General features: G+C 42.7%; 1 protein-coding gene across 2 annotated transcripts; it reads left to right on the forward strand.

Annotated features, from left to right (window-relative positions):
* The first annotated feature begins 266 nt into the window (after positions 1-266).
* On the forward strand, positions 267-21,763 carry zbtb10 (zinc finger and BTB domain containing 10). Of its 2 annotated transcripts, XM_004549212.6 has the most exons (5): positions 267-1,222; positions 8,968-9,997; positions 16,710-16,775; positions 19,246-19,421; positions 21,304-21,763. In XM_004549212.6, exons 1-5 carry the CDS (start codon positions 554-556, stop codon positions 21,583-21,585), a joined length of 2,223 nt encoding a protein of 740 aa, XP_004549269.1. In that variant the 5' UTR covers positions 267-553; the 3' UTR covers positions 21,586-21,763. The 2 variants fall into 2 exon arrangements, with proteins under 2 accessions (XP_004549269.1, XP_004549270.1); XM_004549213.6 differs by lacking the exon at positions 16,710-16,775.
* Positions 21,764-23,181: the final 1,418 nt, after the last annotated feature.

Below are 23,181 nucleotides of genomic sequence, written 5' to 3' on the forward strand. Positions count from 1 at the left end.
TAAAAAGTAAATAAATGGATAATATAAAAAAGACACCCGACAAGTTTCCTACTGCAGACATTCGTGAATGTTGGGACACCCCGCCGTGAGGAATGTGATTTGACATTTGCGGTCTAATAAAACAAACAGATATCAGATGAAAAGCATGCGGAAAATGGGTGCTTTTTTTTAAAGCACAAAAGACCCCATGCTGATCTACACCCCCCCGTCATCTTCCTTTAAAAAGCCACCCCCCACCACCACTACCACCAACGCGTCCCCTCCCCCCCGCCCCCTCTGGTCGAGGTGCATTGTGGGGAGGAAAGTCGTTGCCATTCGACCTCTGCGGGGCCTGCGCGGACGCAGCGAGAACCCTGAAATTCATTATGCGTTTAAAACCTTTATTTATTTCCGCATAACCTACATACTCTCACCGGGAGGGCCGAGCGGAGCGCAGAAACGACGACGGTCCATCTCTTTCGGAAAACACATCGGTTATAAACACAGCATTTTAATCGGAGGAGGGGGGATACTGTTGAGAAAGTGAAGATTCTAACATATATTAAGAAAAAAAATGTCCGGTGAGAGAAACCGCAGGTCGCTGGCTTTCCGAGGAGGTGGATTAGCTGGGTTAACGGGTTCCAGCGGTATCGGTGGGGGGAACTGTAACAGCTGGGAGGCCCCGGCCTGTCAAGATCGACATTTTAACGGGAACAGGCCGGATCAAGAGGAGGACAGGGATCTGGGGGCGAAAGGACCATCGCAGAAGAGAGTGGAGGGCGCTGGATCTGTCAGCGATAGCACGGAACCCGAGGCGGAGGAAGAAGAGGACCCGGAAGGGGGCAGTCGGGCAGCTGCGGAGGGCGACGATCGTGTCGACTCGGTGGAAGCGGAGGACGGGTCCGGGGACGGGAAAAACTGGGTTGCGGGGAACGGTCACAGCAACAGCGCTGACGGCCAGGAGACTGCCAGGGGAGGCGAGACGGGATCCAGGAAATCTGGGGTAGAGATGAGACCGCAGACGCTGCTTCAGAAACACTCGCTTTTCCACGCTTCGTGGTTGCAAGAATTTCCATGGCTCAAATTTTGCCAGGAGACTGGACTCATGTCGTGCTCCTGGTGTCACAACATTGCCACTAAAAACAGCGACGAGCTCGTCAAAGGCAGTCGCAACTACAAGCGGGCCTTGCTGCTGAGACATCACCTGTCTTCTGAGCACGGGAGAAACGATCCCACCAAACAGGTAACGTTAGCCCAACTCCACGACGCTTTCGTTTAGTTAACTACGTAACGTGAAATACCTGTCACACCGTCGGTATACCTTAATGTCATTACCTGTTTCCCTTTTCTGTCACACATAATAGAAGTTACTTCAAATTGTAAAGCGCAGCCTGGCAGGAAAATGAGCTTTTACCTAAGCTTCACAATCCCTTCTCCCGGCTAAATAGTTAGCATCGGTGTGCGCTAACGACCACAGCTAATGTCTAGCCTAGCTTCACAAGCCGCCCGCGGCTTTACTGTTTAGCCGGAGGTAGGTGACCAGTGGCCGCATTGGAAAGCCCCTGTACCGAAGCTAAGGGGTGACAGAGTGGAAAAACAAAAGCACTTCAAAATATATTGTACTATGCAAGTTACTGTTGTGTGCCCACTCACCGGGCAAGTTAAAGACCTGCTCCAGTTTGACACCTGCTAGCTAATATCGCTCCGGAGGCTGTTTGTTGTCAAGTGACTAATTGCATGTCACAATTAACTGCTAATCACCGATAACTGCCGAAAATGAAGGGATACATATCGGACAGTGAAGGTGTTGTGGAGCACTTTTAGATGTTCACTGTACATCGCAGCTAGTCCTTTCACCAGCAGTAGTCTTGATCGCTAGCTTGCTAGAGGTCGCACAATGGCAAGGGCTCGACCCTGGCAGCCTTCGGGGAACCGCACCCCTTACCCAACCCCCCGCCTCTCATGCAGCTCTGCTGCCTCTCTGTCCCGGGTGACCTCTGGCGCATTTCTTGCTCCTCCACCTCCGCCTCCCTTTAGGGAGCTAAATTAGAGGCATTGTGCGAGAATGACCCCCCAAAATCCATAGATGGTGTCACTTGCAGTGCTGGACAAGGAGGGGAGAGTAAATCAGGTTGCCCTGAGCGTGACATCTTGCTTGCCCAGAGGCAGCGTTTGAAAAGGTTTGAAAGAGTGAAAATAGATGTCAGTAATAGGATGACACAGCATCACCTGAGCCTGTCATCCATATTTCTCGATTATTGGGCTCTGGCTATAACTTTGGGGCATATCTTATGATTAAAGGCTTATCCTGTTTGCAGACGACTGAAACCACGGGTCATACTTACAGGAAATGACTCCACTTTATTTAATAGGCACTTAAAGAGTATGTAGTTAGCTAAAGCTCGATGTAGGTATAATTGGGTATCAGTTTCTTGAATGCCTTTTTTTTTTTTTAAATTCAAAACACTCACGTCTTATTGCATGTGAACTGCCTTTATTGATGTCCATGAGATGTTTTTATTGCTTCGTCATTTTTTTATTACAGTTTAAGCAACACTTCTACAATACTCTTTTAGTGACCTCATAAAAACAGGGAGGGCAGATTTGTCTGTACAGTTCGGTGTCAAAGGACATTTTTCTTATTAGTCCTACAGTAGGGGGGGAGCTCAGTTCCTTTTTAAATTGCCACATCCTACCTCATATTCAGAGAATGGCTTGGGCTGTCACGAGAATTAAGAGCGGTGTGCTATTTGTCTGTGATTTGTGAGTGAAGAGGATTGTACTACTACATTTAGTTCCTTCCTTTGTACACGCAATCACTAATCAGAATGACTTAAAGTGATCCACTAACTTGTACACATCTCTAATTGGTAAGGAGAGCACTAGGAGTGGATTAGGGGCTTGGTGAGGCTTTTCCCTAGCAACAAGGACCCCAGACGCTGTCTTGAGAGGTTTTTCAGGCCATTTCCTCATAAATGGTTATAGCTGAGTAGATAAAGATTGAATTAAAGCTTAAAGCCTTCTTTCTTTTTTTTCTGAACTATTTATCTTTTGTTTTTATGCTTCCTCAACTTGGTCTGCCTTTTTAAAGTAAACAAAACAGCAAACACAGTACTGCTGAAATAATAGGCAGCAGTGTAAGCGAGACAGCATTATGAAGCAGTACATTAAAGGGGAACTACGGTGTTATGAGGCAACGTCTTGTTCTATTCACCCATTCCTGATGTTAGTCAGGCCTCTGCTGCATTTGTTAAACCTAATTCAATTATCTGTAGCACACCAGGGCAGCTGTGTTAAATGTGGGTATCCTTGGAGAAGGGGGCCGTTGTCCTTAATTCTCTAGATGCTGTCTTATGGTCAGATTGTTCCCCGTGCTCACTAGAGGGGGAAAAAAAGGGTAAACGGAGGCAAAAGGAGACAAGGTTTTCTGAGATTAGATATGAAGTCACATATGTACGACCATTTTAATTAAATTAAATTCTCAGAAAAGTTTTATTTTTTATGGTGAAAAATGGGCAGTCCATACACTTCTTTTAATACGTATTTAAAGGAGGGCGGCTGAGGGTGTGTTAAACCCACTCTAGATGTTACAGAGTGATAGAGAAAGTTCCTTGTCATGGTTGTGTGCAGAGACTATGTGGCTGGTATTCCTCTTAACATGATGACACAGAGAGATGTGTAATTGTCATTTGTCACACCAAGTTTTTGACAGCCATTCTCTCTTACCCCTCATTTACTTCCTTGTTTTCGTTGTTTGTTTTTTTTGTTGTTGTTGAGTATAAATGACAAATTTAATCCCCATCTCGCCTGTTCACCAGAGATCAGCGATATGTGCCCGAACCAGCTCAGGATACGGCTGTAGTCAGGTCAGATGATGTATGTTGACCCATTTGATTTGATGGCCAAACAAACACTACTGTGTTGGTCTAAATGAGGGTGTAAGATGATATCACTACACTTAATTCTCCAAAAGGGAAATTAAGATATGTTTAGGCTTCTTTTTTATATGTAATTTTCATCCTGTCATTTTAGTAGAGACAAACATAGGGCTGCATCATTAATCAAACTTTAATTTCAGTTATAATTTTGGCTTCTAACGATTATTGAAATAAGATAAAGAGCGGAGATAAAATGATTATTTGACAGTGTCTCTCTTGTTCTTGTGTTTCAACCGCACACACTTTCTTTTAGCTTTGTTGCTCCCTAAAAGCCCACTTTCCCTTCCTGCAGGCCGGGACACGTTTAGTTCGGGTCGTATTTCTTTCTCTTTTCATTATTTGTTTAATTTCTGTTGAATTGCAATTAAAGCTGAAGGAAATGCTTTTTTCCCAAAGTCTCTGAGAAATGATGACATTAATATTGGCCTGAAAAATTCAGATTTTAATTCTTGTTGTAGCCCTAGACAAACACCATATTCATTGTGATTGAGTGTTCCCACAAGGGATAAGGGGTCCAGCCTATTGCCAGCCTGGTGCCTAGCAGATAGACCGGGGTGGATACGCGGGAGGGGGGTGTTTATTGGGGGACGCAGGTCAGGGGAATGGGTGGGGAGGAGCCGGAGGGAGAATTCTTCTCGTTGAGTCTGTCAGTGACACCCCCGGCTCTTTAGCATTGTTGGGAGGCAGGGACTCGCTTAGTGCAGCCCTCCCACACCTTGGGCCAAATGCACACTGCAGTATTGTTCTAGCATCTGGGGACAGACGGGTTGGGTGAGGAAAGGGGGGGCTGAGTGAAGGATACACTAGATGGAGGGAGTTAGTGAAAGACTGGTGGAGATGGCCTCGGGGTTGGGCTGGTCATGGGACTGGATAGATGGAGGGTGGTGGGGTATAAGTGAGGGGACGGAGGCAAACATGTGTGCATAAAAGGTAAACAAAAACTGGCTCCAGTGGGTTATTATGTTTCAAGGGGACCTTGTTGTATGACATGATCTGTTGGAGGTGTGTCTGAGTGTTTGCCATGGATCTGCTGGCCTTGGGGGCGTTGTGGTTTGTTTGGGTTTGTGGTTGAGTTTGTTGAAGTATTCTTTTCTACAAGCAGTCAGAGCATCAAGGCTCGGGTTTATGACCATCTTGGTTTGTTTAATCCACCTGTAAATCAGCAGTTATTGGCTTTTCACTGTAAGATTTTGAAGCATTCATGTTTGACCTAGATCAAAGCACCCTCTTGGATGCTGTGCTCTCTTTCTGCCTTTTATTCTTCCACCCCTGGCATCTCTGGCTCAAATAAAAACCCAGCCACGTCATGACTGGGGGAGGCTGATATTGTCCCCACATTCTCTTTTGGCTCAAGCTGGTTTTGCCTCCAGCATCTGCTGTGCAGGGTTGATCTGCTGGTTCTCTTAAGCTCCCATCTCACACATGGCACATCTGGAGAAAGAATGATGCTGCTCATGAAGCCAGTATGGAGCAACTTAGCCCGGATAAAAGCTGAGAGGAGTCAGGGTGTTTGGGAGCGGGATGGTTAGTTGCTGCAAATGATAAGCAGTCTGCAAGTTTGTGGGTGTTGGTTTATTTGTGGTATTTGAGATGTATTTGTTTTTATTTATTTATTTTCTGAGTCTGTTGAGCCCTGAAGTTGTCATTAAGGTTATTTTATTTCATGCTGTTAGGTGGAAAATTGAAAACTCTGGGCAAAAACAAACAAGCATGAGTGTTGACAACCTAAGTTGAAAGCATATCCGACTCCCCTTGTTGCGATCGCTCTCCTGCCTGTCACCACAACGCTATATTAACCCCCACCCCACCCATAGTACTCAACATGATAACCGTGCCCCTCCACAGGCTTTGATGTGTATATCATGGAATAATTTCTCTCCCTCTCTCCTCATCCTCTTAGCCTCACCCACATGCACCATGGCTCCTTTCTATGCTTGCAAGTGGGAGCTGCTGTGTAATAAGAGAGTGAGTGCCGAGCCTTTTCACAAAGGCCCACAGTGAGTGGACAATAAGCCTAGGGGAGAACACGAGCTATTGTGAAGGCTAAAATGGGGTGACCCAACTCCTTCTCTATCACGCTCGCTTTCTGTCCCCCTCTGCTCGACATTTTCTCCTCCGCCCTGTCTCTCACTGCTCTCTCAAGCTCAGCCTTTTATTCATTTTCTTGGAGTGTGTGTTATCAGCACATTCTCAGCTTCTTTTCATATATTTCTGTCAGTTCTGTTTCTACGTTTTTGCTTTTTTTTTCCCCACCAGGATGGTGCAGTGCAGCTTTCTTGTCTCCTAATGTGCTCTATCTGTGCATCCTCTATTTATTTATGTGGTCTGCAAAGTCAACCCCTCCTATCTCTCCCTCATTCTGCCTTTCGTTTTATTCCATCCCATCTCTCTCCCTCCAGCTGTGGCAGAGGATGATAAGCTCCCCTATACTGTGACCAGGCTGCCCTGGACAAGAGCTGCAGTGTGGAGCGAGTAGGGGTGGTGGGTGGGGGCTGGGTGGGGACCTCAGAGAAATGGATTTAATCTGAATTACTCGAGCTGAAACCCCAGCTGTACGTGTAGGCAGTGTTTGTGTGTGGATGTGCACGCGCGCCGGCGAGATGGTGATGGGTGGGGGCAAAAATGCAGGGCTTGAGCAATGTGAATTATTCTGGATTAGGACATCTGCTCTGCAATTCTAAAATGAGCCAGAGATATATGCCCTGCTTGTGTACATCATGTGGGAAAACTGACATACATGTTCTGGGTTTATGATTTTGTGTGTATACATACATACATACATACATACATACATACATACATACATACTTACTTTTTTGGGGGGAGGGGGGCGCATTGTATTTTGTCTGTGAGTATATATGCATTTACTTCACCCCAGACTGTGTGTTATGTGATGTTTGCATTAAGCATATGCATGCACATCTCTATACACACCTCTTTCTCCTGCTCTGTGTTAGTCGGGCTCTTTGCCCTTCAACTCTTTCCAGGTGAGTGGGGTTTGATGCCTTTGCCTGTACCCCTCCCATGCTTGTTTTGGATACTTCTCAGGCCTCCTCGTCTATTTATGGCCTATTTCCTGTTCATCAAGTGACAGAATTTAGTTGTTTAGAAACAGAATATGTGCAAAACGTTGAATCCTGTGAATCTGTAGTAGAAACTAACTAAAGAATATAAATGGAAAGAAAACATGTTTTAATGAAGGGGGAGAAAAAAATAAAACAAACTCAAGACATTGAGACATTTCAAAAATGCTCCTAGCACAGTTATGGCTAGTTTCTTAATGGTGCCTCAAACTGTGTTATCAGGACATACAAATGGATAGAGGTCTTAATCCAGAATTATTCTTATCCATGCGAGTGTATATAGGGTCACTGAAAGTCCATTTGTTTCATTCTGTGTAGTGTTAATGTTATGTGTTTGTTTTCTTCCCTTTTTGAAACCACGGTCTGTATCTAAAAGACTAATGTAGCAGCAGTGATCTCACCCATCGGTTTGTAGATTCTGCATTTTGAAGGCTCTACTTTTCTTTTTTCTTTTATAGCCATCGCCATCTTTTTTTCTTTCTGAGGCCGGGAGTGACCGTGTTTAGGTGAAAGGGTGGACTGATAAGTTATCAGCTAATGCTACAGTTAGCAAGCTGATTTCAAAGATTGTGTAGGTTCATTGCAGAGACACATCTCCTACAACAGAAGGGTAGAATCTTGCTTACCAAAACTGAGACACACTTGTTAAGTAAGTCATGTTAATTCTTGAAATGACTGCATTGAGAATCTCCAAAAGGAGAAAAGACTGAGGCTATGTCCAGTTTTCTCTCCGCTTTGACCTCCTGTCAACACTAAGATGGCGCTTTCCTCAAGGGAAAACACTCTCAAAAACGCATACATTTCAAAACGCAGCTGTCCCGTCGCAGTGTGGACACACGAAAACGCAGACTTTCTAAAACGATGACGCATTTTAGTCATGTGACGCAGTCACGTGACCAAATAAACAAAGATAGCAGAGTGCGTTATACAGCGGTTGTTTTGATTGCTCCAGATAGCTTTTCTTCAAGTTCTTTAATTCTCAATGGCTTTTGCGCATGACTGGAACGTAAGCGTTTTGGGCCGTTTCAATGTGGACGCACAACTCTGTGAAAATGACTGAAAACGCTGGTGTGGACGCGGAGCCTTTTCAGTTTTCAAATCTATCAGGGCTAGCTAGTGGGGACGTACCCTAAGGAGGGGAACTTCAGGAGGTGTATTGTTAACACCTGGGAGTCATGGCGACTATAACCATGGTTTTAAGCCTTATCAATATGAAATTATTCAAGTTATTAAAAAGAAAATTCATTCCATACATGTCAACATTTTAATACAGGCATTTAACGTGTGTCTCTCTCACTGAGCCAGTCTTTAGTGGCCATTCAAGGAACTGTATTCTCTATTTGCACTTTCATTCAGTCCTTGAGTTTTCCGCTTACTTGGAACACAACATCTGGCAGGAGTTGAATCAGTCAGATATTTGACTTGATCTGTGCCTGATTGGTCACTAATGCTTACCTCAGAAACGTGTTAAGTTTTTGTAACGCTTGCTTTAGCTGAACAAACATGCCATCGTGCTCAAATATGGCGTCATGTTCAGGTTTTTGCAGGCATTCTATTGGTACATAGAATAAGATGTGTTACTTTTTTTTGTGATGGTTGAATACAGTCATTTCTCGTGTTTATTAATATGTGGTTGTGTTTTATGTTTACATTTGCAGCTGTGGAATTTGGTTTAGAAAACACATTGACATTAGTGTGTTACCTAGCCTTAAAGTACTGGACCTTGCCTTCCGTCATTCCCACCTCCCCGTTAACAGCAGCCTGTCAAACCAGTTTCACCCCCAGGACAGGTGCAACAGTGTCGTTGGGAACCCAGTGGGTGTATTTGTTTTTTGTAAAGACAGGACTTACAGGAAGGGAAAACATTTGTGTACGATTGCATTTATGCTTGCGCTTGCAAATTACTTGTGTGGGCACACACAGTTTTTTAAAAATTTTTTTTTTTCTTCTTCCTTCTTGCTTAAAAGGAGACACTGAGGCCCTCGGACAACACCAGCCCCTCCACTAACTGCACAGAGGAAGACTACCGCAACAAGCCCAACGAGAACTCCTACTGTTACCAGCTTCTACAAGAGCTGGACAAGCAACGCAAAAGTGGCATCCTCTGTGACGTCAACATTGTCGTCTCGGGCCAGGTGTTCCGCGCGCACAAAAATATCCTGGTCGCAGGCAGCCGCTACTTCAAAACCCTCTACTGTCTGACCAAGAGCGAGACCCAGGACCAGACCACGGTCACACACCTAGATGTTGCTGCTGTGCAGGGCTTCTCGGTCATCCTCGACTTTCTCTACTCTGGGAATCTGCTGCTCACAAGCCAAAATGCCATTGAGGTGATGTCAGTTGCTAGTTACCTCCAGATGACAGAGGTTGTACATTCTTGTAGGGCTTTTATAAAGGATGCTCTGAACATCAGCATCAAGCAAGAAGCTCCCGATTCCGTGGTGGTGGACTACAACAAGAGGCAGATGGTGGCCAAAGAGGGGCAAAGGGGGCTAGACCGTAAGCCAAGTAACTTCTGGGCGACAAGCATCCTGTCAAAGCTATCAATCAAGGCCAGCAGCAATCAAGGGAAGGAGGCAATGGAAGAAGATGACGAAAATGGCCGCGTGAAAGAGGAGACGAGTGATATAGAGGTGACAGTGGTCGGGGGTGAGGGCTGTGCCCTGGTAACCCCCGGAGCCTCTGGTAGCTGGACCCACCACGACAACTCATCTGATTCAGCAGAGACCAATGAAATGCGGGCGACGAGTGGCCAGACGCGGGTCTTCGTCTGGAACGAGCCAGCCACAGGCGGCACGGCCGCATCACCCGCAGCAATAAAGCGAGAGGCACCAGATGCTGCAGCTGGAAGTGGACGGAGGAAAAAACAAGCTACAACACGGCGGTTTGTCTACAATTTCCCACCAGAGCCTGAAGAGGGATTTGATGAGGGGATGTTCATCCAGCCTTCAGCCTCCTACCCCAGAGAGGACTTCTCCTCGCTCTCCGAAAATGCTGGTAAGACACACATTTAACACGCCTTTTCAACTTTACAACAGTCTTGCTATGAGATGTGAGAATATGTGGATTGTCCTTTATAGCTAATGCTAAGTAGTAATTAGCATAAGAAATTTTGTTTCTTGTGTAAGTGTTTATATTCTTCCTTTACCCCTCCCCCCATCATGCCTGACAAACTCCTTCTGTCAGAAACTCCTACAACACACAGTGGAGCCTCAGACCGAGCTCTTGTCCTCCGCTGTAAAGCATCTCTGCACTCTTGGTAGTCACATGACACATTAAAACCTTGTATTTAAAGTGAATAATGTAAACGAACCCTTTTTTTTGTCCAAATGCAGAATAACGCACTGTGCTTTAGAAGTAATTCCAACCTTGAAAGGAGTCTGTAGCTGCACATTTGTCGGCCAAAAAGGTTTTAAAAAATATAGTGAAGATTACTGAGTAGAGCCCTGAAACATGAGTGGTTCAAAAGCAACATTCAGTTGGCTTTATCATCAAGTAACAAACTTTTCTTACTTGCTAACCCAATAAAAGCACAGATTGAACCCAAAGCAGTCCAATCTGTGCTTTTCAAGCATCTAACCTGCCATGAATGGTCAATAATTAAGCCAATCCTGGACTCGGGCTTCACCAAATACTCCAGACCGTTGGGCTCATAAAAGTTAAGAGATGAGAGATCTAGATATGTTAATGTTGCCAGGTCTGTCCTTCTAACGCTGAGGTCGTTTTTGTTTCTGTAAGAGACTTTCATGTATTCCATTTCTTGAAATCTTCTGTCCTTTCAGTCTTTTTCTCTTCTGTTCAACACTGGTTACATTTGTACTCTGTCTGTTCCTTCATCCACCCTATCCAGTCCGCATACGTTGTAGCACTCTTAGTAATCTCTTCTTAGATCCAGCCTTCTCCATCTCTTGTTGCCATTAAGCATGGCTCTCCATCTAACCATAATGATATCACATATTAAGTGGAGTGGTATGGATAGGGGGAAGAGGATGTGAAGACTGTGTGTAGAAGAAGTAGAGAACTACATTTTAAGTACGTGTGGTGTGAGAGAGACAGAAGCCCTCCCTGATGCGGGATAATGAAGAAAGCAGGGGAAGTATTTCTTCCCGCAGACCTCCCTAAATGCACTTGAATGCTCTTTGTGCCTCCAAGGCCTCTTTTAAAATGTACGTGTAGCGATGCTGGGTGTTGGCCTAGAGAGAGTTCACTTAAAGCTGTTAGTTTTTAACATGTGTGCTCCATGTCTCTGTTCAGTATATACAGCTTTTTTCCAAATAAAGAGATGTTTATGGCTTTGTGTAAGATATCAATCACATGAAAAAGGTTTTAAGGCAGCTGTTTACCCCTAAATTATATTTTCTGTCCAACAGTACATTTACCTCAACTACCAGATTTTTAGTCGAGCAGTATGTGCTGCGTTTTCAATGTAAATAATGATCGGCTCACCAAAATATAACCACCTCCTCATCCAGACGCTTAAACCCTTTAACTACTACAGTCAAGAACCTTGAACGTCTGTAACTAATGGCCGGCCTTTTGTGAAATATCTGCGAGTGGTGGTGTCTAGAGAATTTAAGGCTAAAATGTGCAGCACATTATGCTGCTGCTGTTTGATGTTGGAGAGGAGGGCGCTTCACCTCTTTTTAGGTCATAAGAAATGTAGCCCGCTTGTGCGCTAAACATGTGATACAACGTTCATTTAAGGTTAAATTGTACCGTTTGTGGTATTTCTCTGGTTCTGGTGTATTCTAAGCGGGGGTTTTTTGTTTTGTGTGTGTATTAGTGTTAGTTCCCATTTTGGAGTAGTGCTACAGAGTGCAGACTAAGTTAAGTTGCTGAGGGTTTTTTCTTCTTCTGAAGATTAGAGCTGAGGTTGAAACTACAAAAGTTTTGGCAAAGAATCCTGATCTCATCAGCTGTTTTGAACAAGTCTAAATATGTCATCTCAACGTCCACCTTTGTGGTGTTCGTGTCACATACAAATGACGTCACAGGATGTTCAGCCGCATTGCTATAACGACCCCACGCAAGGTGGTACTTAATTGCGGTGAAAAATGAGTCGTACTGCCTCGAGTCCCGTCAAGCTGATCTGAGTAGGTACCAGTGTTGGGACTAACACGTTATTAAGTAACGCGTTACAGTAACTACGTTATTATTGTGGTAACGAGCACGGTAACTAGTAGAGGTGGGACTCACCATACATCCCACGATACGATATTATTGCAATTTTTTAAAATATTTTGCGATATTCAGATTCTGTACATAAAGGTAAACTTTATCAATATTCATTTTATTTAATATCAAAGTCTCGCACTCAGTCTTTCTCTCATTTCAGTCAGTTTTATTGTTGAAAAACTGAACGGTTTGTATTACAGTCTAGTCCAACTTAACTGAATGCAACCATCTGGTACAATTATAGCTATTCTGAACTAAGCAATTTATGAAAACTATGCAGCCCCTTCAGCAACTGAAGAATTTGAAAGTAAATTAAAACAAAATATAATTTTACATAAAATAAAAAAGTTTTAAACTTAATTTAAGACATGTTTTATTTTAATTAAGTTAAAATAAGTAAACTGTCATGTTTATTGCTGCCAAAAAAAGTTAAACACATTTGGACAGTGAAGGAATGTCAGGATTCTTGCTCAGAAAAAGGATCAACATGCTCTGAAGTCAGAGCACAAAACCCTTTTTTTGTAACAAAATATCGATTTCTGCTGTCCCTGTATCGATACATTATTAGCAAACAAAATATCACGATACTACACAGTATCGATTTTTTTCCCCCACCCCTAGTAACTAGTTATTATGCCAAAATCAGGAACGCGTTAATCGTTACTGGGATTTAGATAGGGTCGTTATTCGTTACTTCGTGTGGTGGCTATCGTGGAGCTTCCACAGATTCAGTAGCATTAGCAAGTGGTGGAGGCCAGCAGGTGGATGAGGGAAAGGGCGAGGCGGACCGAGGCGGCCGCTGGTGTCAGGTGAACTGAACTTCAGGTAAGAAGTTATGACCTGCAGTCTATCCGGGTCAGATATAAACCAAGTTTAGGTGGAGTTTATTTTCGTTATGCTGACTTTTTCGTACAGTGTACTAGCTAGCATGACGGAGTTTCTATACAGCTGGGTAGGTGCTATGATGTTTCTGATGTTGAACTTTATTTTATTCATAAGGTTAATTATTAGAGTTGCCAACCATCCCGTTTAAAAAAAACGGAATCGTCTCATATTCAGAGAAAATATTACGCGTTTCGTATTGAGGTGAAAAGGAATGCAGTTTGTCCGGTACTTCAGCTACAATGAAAAAGACACAAAGCGGTCTCTTCTTCTCTCATTCTCTCTCCCTCACTCTCCTGTTGCTACTTCAATCATGAAACGGATCAATGATCAGCTGATCGGCTTTTCTCTCTCGTTTGTTTATCGCTCACTTTGTGCCAGAAAGAGGAAATGTTGCGCTAAACAACAGCAGCACGTTTAAGCTTGATCAGCTGTTGTTAGAATTTATTTAATATTACTTTCTAGTATCAGCTGATGTTTGCTGGAACCACAGCCATAAACACTGCTGATCATGATGTCTGTTTAGATATGTGGTGAGAGGGAAGCATGAAGATGAAACCAGGAGATGTCCTTACTGAATCATCAGAGCTGAGCAGGTGATGGAGAAACAGGTTTGCCTTTTAGGTGACATGGATGAGTTGAAGGGAAGTTATGAACTGTTTCTGAGAGACAAATAACACCAGGATCTTTTTTTTTTTTTTTTTTTTTTTTTTTTTTTTCCTTTAACGTAGCTGACAGCTGGTAACTGTGCAGGGGCGGGTCTAGCAAAGTTTTGCCAGGGAGCCAGGTAGGGCATTAACAGGGAAAGGGGGGCACAAAGAAATACTTTTCTTTCTTATTCTCATTTAAAATATCTAGCTCTTAAAAAAAATTATCTGAATCTTACAACAAACGATTGATAGATTGACGCATATATACCATCAAAACGGTGTACATCACTGTCACAATAGCATTTGTTTTCATTCAAAGGCTTTATGATTTTTCCTATAATGGCGGGCCGGTCTCTAGTCAAAACGCCTGGACCGATTTTATTTTTTTTAATTTTTTAATTTTTTTAAAATTTATTTATTTATTTTTTTGTCCCAGGCAGCTCATCTGCAGTCTGGTGTTACCTACATCTTCCTATTCGGAAGGCAGAATTTCCGAGTTCTGAGTACAATCGAAAGCACCACAACTGCAGTTTTCGTGTTGGATGTACAAAGCACACATGACGCTGTGACGTAGGCTAGAATCATGGCAGCAATCAATGACGGTCCAGGCGTGGGATTTCTCTCGTGGAAATATGCACATTATTTTTCCTTTCTATTGGTAGGTGGCGCAGTGCACTTGTGGCAAGTAAGCAAGCTAGAAGACTGGCAATCTTGCTGGGTATCCAGTTACGGAAGCAACACATTAACAAGAGAATTCTGAGTAAACCCAAGTTACTTTCCCTAGTAACTAGTTACTTTGAAAGTAATGAGTAACTTGAAGTAAATGAGTTACTTTTGATAGAAGTAACTAGTAATGTAACTAAGTTACTCATTTAAAGTAACTTACCCAACACTGGTAGGTACTAATGGTAAAACGACTGTAGACTGACCTCTGGGAGCCATAAAGACAAGTGTGTTAGACATTATTTGACAGAAACCTCCATATCCCTGTTATTTCTGACTGTTTAATGGTACCTTGTACTACTGTGTAATCTTTAAAAGTGGTTAATAAATGGTACAAAGCTGGTGAGTTTTCCTCTGTCTCTGGGGAGGTGACGATGCTAAAAAAAAAAAAACCCCCGAGTGTACTTCTCCACTCTGCAGAAGATCACTAACCTTTGTCCTCATTCTATATAAGTAGATTTGGCTTCCTCAAGTTTTTTTTTTTCCCCCCTCATTTTATTATAAATGTATTACTAAAAAAAATTCATCAGATCTCTGGAGCCAGCATTTTGCAAATTGTGGTTCTAGTGAGTTATTTTAGACACAGGCAGCAGCCACAATGGTAGATATTCTGCATTGGTTTAGATACACTGTTGTCTGATTGAAAGATCCGTACCATTACAATTTTTCACCTCGATTGTCCAGCGCCATTTATGGACAAAAAGTTTCTTGTCAGAGCGGTCGGTTGGTGACGGCATTTCCCACAGTCTAGCCTTGATTAGCCATGTACTGAATACAGTGCTCAATTGTTGTAATTCAGTCTTGATTTGTGTGTCACATGATCTTCTAAATCTACATATACTTGGATAGAAAATACTAGAATGATCCATTTCCGTCATTAGTACAAGTACACACCACAAAAACTCTTCTGCTGGCTTAAACTACACAGCTCTCTCGCACTAGCTGCCTTGCATATTTCTCTTTGAGTGAATAGTCATCGAGCAATACTAGCTGTCCCAGTTTCCCACAGTGATGTCACGCTCTTGGCTTTCATTTTGCTTCATTTTGATCTGTGTAGTCGCGCTCCAAGGATGGAAACATTTTAGCACAAATGGAGGCCTTTGTTTGTTACAGTTTTTGAAAGGGATAATAAAAACTGTAACTTTTTATCAGTCTTCTTCTTGTTGTGCTTTAGATTATTCGTTGTTGCAAACAACTGTCAATTATTTCCCTGTTTTTCATAATTAGTCTGGCCTTTTAAATTGGGCTGACTAGTGAAATATGTCAGTTTTTTAGCGTTAAAGGTAACGTCCCAAACTATTCAAATATTTAATTATGAGCTGTGAAAGCTCAGAAAAGCAGCAATTAATTCTTGGCAGTGGTTCAGTTGTAAAGACGGCTGATGTTGAAGGAAGGTTGGTGTTGAATAGGATAAGAGCAATTGAAAGTGAAGAGTGTTTCAAGGTTATGTTACTCTGCTGGTGCTGCCTGTTCTTCCTACACCAAGCCCACAGCCATTACTCATGGCCAGTAAATTCTTTGGCCAAACAAGACTGTTGGATTGTTTAAAGGGTGGGTGCTGCAAAGGCACAAAGAGCAGGTGAAATGTATTTGCATGCACGCTGGTCTCTGTTGTAGCACACCCATACACACCCACACATAGAAACAACCCACCACTGCTCACCCTACCCCCAATCCCTGCGAGGTGCAAAGCCGCAAGGGGCAGTCCCTTCTCTCCCTAATCCACTCTAATGCACTGGGGCTGTCCTCACTATTCCAAATATTGACCCAGGGAGAATGGAGACACACACACTCTCTCTCTCACTCACTCACTCTCTCACTCACTCACTCACTCACTCACACACGCACACACACAAAGGGGTGTGTCTTTAATGGGCTCTAAGCGTTGATGCTTTACGAACCGGACGTGCACGTACACACACACACACACACACACACACACAGGTGCTCACACTAGTGCTTACAAAAGCTGAGTGTAAGATGAGCCGTGTGAGGGCTCGACTCTGTCATCCTCCAGTTAACCCCCTTCCTGCTGGAGCCTCCTTAACTTGTTGCACTGGTTGGTGGAAAACACACTGCTTTACATACAGTAGGGGCCTGTGTCTTTGTGTTTGCCTATGTTGTTCACTGAAACTTCCATTGTTTCATGTGGGGGTGGTTAGTTGTGTACACAAGACATTGTGAGGTGTGCGTCGCCCCCACTCCCCACCCCACCCTCCAGCTCTCAACCACCTCTCATCTGTCTTTTTCCCTTCTCTTGTCCCTTCCCCCTTTCCCAGAGCTGGCCAATCAGATCCAGTATAGCATCATGCAAGACTTACAACAAGGGGAGTCCTGGGAGAATGGTAAGATGCCACACTCTAGACTACTGCTAAATTACCAGCTTAGGCAAATTTAGTGACTCTTGTGCAATGCCCATTATTTCAAATGAGTGTGGGAAGTCTATTTAACATGTTTTCTTTTAACAAGTGAGAAGACAAACAACCGGGTTCATTTAGGAACTCCTGTTCAACTGGTTTTAGAAGGTGCAGCTGACCTGTGATCTCTGTGAGGTGCTTTTCCACCAAAAGTTCCTGGAATTTCAAATCAGCTGATGTCCAGGCACTTTCCAAGGGGTAAAAGTTCCTCTACCGAATCGGGACTTGAGTTTCCACAGTATGTGGAAAGCCTGGGGCAAGTTTAAGCAAATTAGACTGACATATGGAAAACAAGACTGTCTCATGTAGCTTCTTTCTCTGTAAAAATGAGCAACAACGTTTGGTGTTTAATTTGGTCCTTTGGGTTAATATCTATAAAGCTGCTAAATTAAAGCTATAACCAAAGCTTTTTTTTTTTTTTTTTTAAAAACGGTATATGTATAACAATGACACAGAGAGCACAATTTTTTTTCTATTTTTTTTTTATTATTTAAAAAAAAAAAAGGTAGTGTTCAACAAGGCGTGAGATGGGAAGACAAATTTAGACAAGGTTATGTGTTACTTTCAGTCTATTTATAAAGGATATGAAAATGGCCAGTGCTCCGACTCAACAGTACTGAACAGTCAACGGTACAACAAGCTGTAATTGATTTCAGTATATTCTTGAGAACCAGAATAGTCGACAGAACGGTTAACACATGCAAAATAACTTGACATCGTCACATACATGTAGGAGGGGAGAGTACTGCTTACAGTCATAAGTGACAGGGTGTGTAGTGTGTGTGTGTATATATATAGTTCATACAGCGGGTGTGAAATGGTAGGTCAGTGGGTATACACTACTTTTTTGCATTTTCCTAAATGTTCCCTTTAAACTGGAAAAGATTGTCAAGCCATTTTGAAGCCGTCATTTCATCCCTTCAACTTCGTCTGACTCTAAACTGAGTTTAGATCAGAGTCCAGATTCCATATAGGAGCTGTGTGTTATTGACTTGAATCCACAGCACACTCTAAATTAGATTCTTTCCCATTGCTCCCAAAGTTGAGACGGATCTTCTGTTTTGATTTTGCTTTGATTGTTTGTTTGTTTTTAAATAGATGATTAATGATTTAGAGGCAGGTTAGTCAGGTGGCATCAGCTGAAAAGGTGTGATAGGGATTGTTTTTTTTGTTTTTTTTAATGTAACCTTACTGAATGTGACCTTTCACTTAAAAGAAAAAAAATCACTGCATTTAAAATGCATTTATTTAAATGTACACTTTTAGGGCAGTTTGTGAATTTACACAAAATCTGTGCAGCTTAAATTCACAGCGTGTTGCACTTCCCCGAGGTGCTTCTGTGCTGTGTTTAACACACGCAGGCCGAGTGAATACACAGGTGACCTGCTTCTCATCAACCATCGTCCCCTCCTCCCCTTAGCAACCTGCCTTGACGACTCCTCTGTTGTGCGCTCCTTGGCTCAAACAAAAGGATCAGCCCTATTACCCCACTCTCAGTGGAGACAGCCCGTTTGGAGCCTTTTCAAAATCAATACATCGTCTATTTATTTGCAAACCCAGCTGTCCTCGCTGGCTTGTAAACATACCCACAGGGTTAATGAAGAAAATGAGGGTGCAAGGACATCTGCATTATTATTGATTTACACACTGAAATAAAAATAATAAAGAAATAAATAAACATGCTGATACATAGACTTTGTCCTTGAGTGATAAAATAGCCAGGCTTTATTTATTTAGCTTGCTAATCGTGTGTTCTGTATCATTAGGCAGATCAGTGTCTATGGATTATTCAGATTGCCTTAATGCTCCTAACGAGCGTTATTAGCGTGTAGCTATCCTTACCATACCGTTATTCAGTTTATTATTTAATAAAGAGACTCATTAATTTAGTAGCCCGCTAACACTTGCCTCCTCGTTTCAATTGCAGTGCTCTGGTAATTGTATAAACCCCACCACCCACTCCCCCGACTGAACTACATGAGCCAAGCAGTAGATCCATAGATCCATGGTGCTGCTTTACATTCATGCCTAACGTAGATCTTTGTATCATCGCCATAGCGTGACCTCTGTCGTAAAGTTAACCTGCAGACCAGTCAGCAGCTACAGAGAGGGATTGCGAATCTGTCACATTTAGCAGTGTGCGTAGCTTTGCCTAAATTATGTCTGCATTACAGTTTGTGGTTTGTAATGCATTTTAACTCAGTGATTTGATAAACAGGATGTTGGTTGCTGGCACACCCCTCTGTCATCATTCGGTGGAAATGCAGCTTTTACGATAATTGTCTTGCTCCATCTCACCATTATTGGTTTAAAGCAACTTTCTTTTCCTTGAGCAAAATGTTGTCTCCTGCTGACCTTCCTGTGCATCTGCATGTTTTCTGTTTTTCTCTCTACGCAGGCGAGTCCTCACACCTAGCCCTCAATAAGCTCAAGTGCCCCCACTGTAACTACATCGCCAAGCACCGTCGCACACTCAAGAGGCATCTGATCATCCACTCAGGTGTGCGCTCTTTCAGCTGCGACATCTGCGGCAAGCTGTTCACCCGCCGTGAGCATGTAAAGAGACATTCCCTGGTGAGTTTGCATATGCACTGGATCCTCTCGCGCTACCACGTGACGTGCGCCCTCCAATTTCTGGCAAACACCACAGCGTTTTGGCCGCCCCCTCACATCAGTGCACCTCCACCTTGTGTTTTGTGTCTGGTAGCTTTTGCTCAAAGGGAGTGAGTGCAGAAGTAGAACGTTTTGGCTGCATATCTTACTTTGTAATGGTGGGAGGACTGTAGGGTCAAACACAAAGTGATTCGAAACAAATGGAATTGTGGGATCGTCCCTCATTTCCTGCATCTAAAGATAAGGAGGCCAAGTTAATCATTGTCCTGGCATCGTCCCGTTAAAGATGGAGCATAATTACTTTACTCCTTAGTCAGTTGAGAAAGATTATCCCAGTTCCATGTTGTGAAAAAAGAAGGGGAAATGTTTCTGTGTTCCACTAGTGGTAAAAGCAGTTATTCTGGTGAGCCACTCCTAGTAGCTGGAAAATAAATGCCCAAACCCCACACCCCGGTTTTATCAATCATTAACAACAAAAAAAAGGATTCAAGTTCAATACTGGTAAAATAAAGGCTAGTATGGCACAATCAGCAAACGTGTTGGTCTGTTTTTCCTTCATCAGGGTACTGTTTGAGAATCACTGGCTGAGACGAAGACTTTGACATTGAAGGGTGTACTTCTGTTTGCTTTCTTGCTTCAAGTCCGATGGGAATATTGATTCTGCTAACATCCAATTAATCACAGTAGATTTTGAGCTACTGCTTACCTCTGCTTAGCGTAGCATAGAAACTGGAAACGTATAAATGTCTAACCTAGATTAGTCTGAAGCCTCCCATCAGCTCCGAGATTACCAGAATATTACTTTCCTTAACGTGGATGGTTCAGCTCCATATTTTATTCATAGCTTCCAATAGAAGAGCTTTGCATGACTCATAATTCAGAAATAATCAGTCTTTTTAACTTGGCCTGGGTGCAGATCCTCAGCTGTTTTAGCTTTTCTCCATTCAAAGTTCCCATTATCCTCATTGTTGTGTCGTCACGTCCAGCAAAAGTGATTGAACATTAGTGGCCGAAACTCAGTTTAGAGGCACCAGGCGTGCACGTCTCACCTCATTTTCACAACCTCAGTGTTTTTGATGTGGTCGGTGCTGACCAGACACAAGTTTACAATCGTGTCAGTTTTTACTACCATTTTAATGATCCTCAGTACAGAAGCTCAGAGTAGCAGGTTACACAGAGGGAGATGTTGCAGTAAAGTCTTTGCTTCCAGTTTTGACACTTTTTTTTCCCCCTCCTCTACAAGCGCTGATGTGGAGGATTTTGTAAACAGCGCAGAGCTGTAGTGGCGTCACTGAACAACATGACCAATGTGGCAAGTGTAATGAGCCACTAAGGCACCAGTCCCAAAGGCCTAAAGATGGGTCAGTGCCCTCCTGGCCGAGAAAAATGTTTCCCCAACCAGTTGGCAAGTGGTTGCTTGAGATGTATGCCACTGCACCGAAAACCTCCTTGCGCTAGCTTTAGTCCAGCTAGCAGCAAGCTGGCAGATTCCTGCAGTTGCCTAGTCTCCATCAAAGACACTGAGTCATGAAAAGTGCAGCTCAAACCAGAAACGGAGACCATTCACCTTCAAAGTAAAAGTTTTGAAACTTTTGTGGTAAGCCACAACTTTTACTTCGAAGGCGAATGTTGCACTTGTGACCTATGGGAAACCTTGGTTATCTCCTAGCAACAACGGTGATCTCAAGGAGAACATTAACTTTGCTCATGTTTAATATACTTGTATTGTGACTAAAACTAAAGAGAAGTAGCATAAGTCCACATTAGATTTACCAGTGAACGCATCGTTTACACAACAACTAACTGGAATTACTCCATGTCATCGACCCTGTCTACCTTCTAGGTTCACAAGAAGGACAAAAAATACAAGTGCATGGTATGCAAGAAGATCTTCATGCTCGCAGCAAGCGTGGGTATCCGCCACGGCTCGCGGCGCTACGGCGTGTGTGCAGACTGCGCCGACTCGCACCAGGCCACTCAGGAGGGCCTGGAGGGCATCGAGTTTCCTCGGGACGAAGACTTTGACGGGGAGGAAGGGGAAGAAGTGGAGGGCGAGGAACCTGCTGAGAACGACCAATCAAATTGGGGCGAGGGCAACGCTGGTGCTGCCCCGGAAGAGGACTAAAAAAAAAATAAATACATTTTTAACAAGCTTGAGAAACAAAAATGAATAACAGTTGATGTTTAATATATATGTATACAGAAATCTAGCTGGTAAACAATCAACTCCAAAGTGCTATCAAACCTTGAGGTTACTTAATTGTGCGAGTATATGACAAAGAGTTTGATTTTTTTTTTTTTTTTTTTAAAGAAAAGCTTTGCGGGAACTCCAAGATGTACAGATTTTATTATTGCTCAAATGTGTCCAACTCTGGGCCCAGCGCCCACAAGAGAACGATTTAATGACGAATAACGTGATGAATCAGGTCTTTGGTGATGTATTTTATTTCCTGTTTTGTTTTTTGTTTTCGGGACGGGCGGGCGGGAGTCTGGTAGGGTGAAGTCGTTTTTGAGTTGAGTTAGGCCAATAATCTAAACAAAGAAATGTTAATTATTTAATTTATGAAGAGAGGTCTTTATGGTCTTATCAGATTCTATAATTTGTTTTGTTCTATTGTTTCTTTCCTTGTCTGCGAGCAGAGCCGTTGTAAGCCGTCGCTCTCTGCTGCGTCTGAGTGTGCGTTGTAGAAGTACACAGAAGAAGAGCATTACTGTCCACAGGAAGATTTTACCTTGCTCTGTAGATTTTTTTTTTCTTTTCTTATATGCGCTAAATATTATTCTTTTCTGTGTTTTATGTTTGTTTGTTTTTTTTCCTTCCCTGCACAAAATCTTGGAACCAAAAAATCTGTTTTGCGACTCTAATGTATTACAGCCATATTTATGATTAATTTAAGAGGGCTGTGATATTGTGCCAAACAGACCGCACACCAAGATTAAGCAGGAAACAAAAACTACTGAATTTAAACAAAAAAAGAGAAAAAAAAAAGATGAGAGTGAGAGAAAGACGATGTTAGGTTTGTTGTTAAGCGGGCAGGGTGGGGGAAGATGATTTAAAAAAAACAAATAAAAAGAAAGTACAAGGGGAAATGTTATTGCTAGCTTTACACAAATCACGGCGTCACAGTAACACTTTATTATTATTATTATAATACAAAAGCATTTGAATTTCACTTAAAGCTTGAATTTTGCCAAATGACGAAACGTTTGGTGCTGTAATGCTTGTTGCAGAATACTGGACCTACAGGCTATATATGATGTTTATAATCATAAAGCTTAAACTGACTCAGTTATGCATATGTAATCAGCTTAAACTATAGAAACACTGTTGTGCTACAGCGACTATCAGGTATGCTTTGCCATTGTTTTTAAGCTTATTTAAAAAAAAAAAAAAATTTATTTAATGCACACACACGCGCGCACACACATCCACACATACATGTACAACGTTTTTGTAGAACTACCGGCAGTACTTGCAATTGACATTTTGAGGACCTAAGTGGACATCCATACCCGTTTGTTTATATTTGGTACTGAGGTATAAAGTAAATACAGTATATCTATATATTTTGAATCACTTGAACGTTGGTTGTGAGGGTGGGGGGGTCAGGGAGGCGTGTAGAAATCATCGTGTGTGATGTTTTTAAGTGTAAAAGAACTCCATTTTTTTTCATATGATAGAGAAATGTCATCGTTTAATTTGATGTCTTTTTTTTGTTAA

The sequence above is a fragment of the Maylandia zebra genome, linkage group LG22, assembly GCF_041146795.1.
Source record: "Maylandia zebra isolate NMK-2024a linkage group LG22, Mzebra_GT3a, whole genome shotgun sequence".
Lineage (NCBI taxonomy): Eukaryota > Metazoa > Chordata > Actinopteri > Cichliformes > Cichlidae > Maylandia > Maylandia zebra.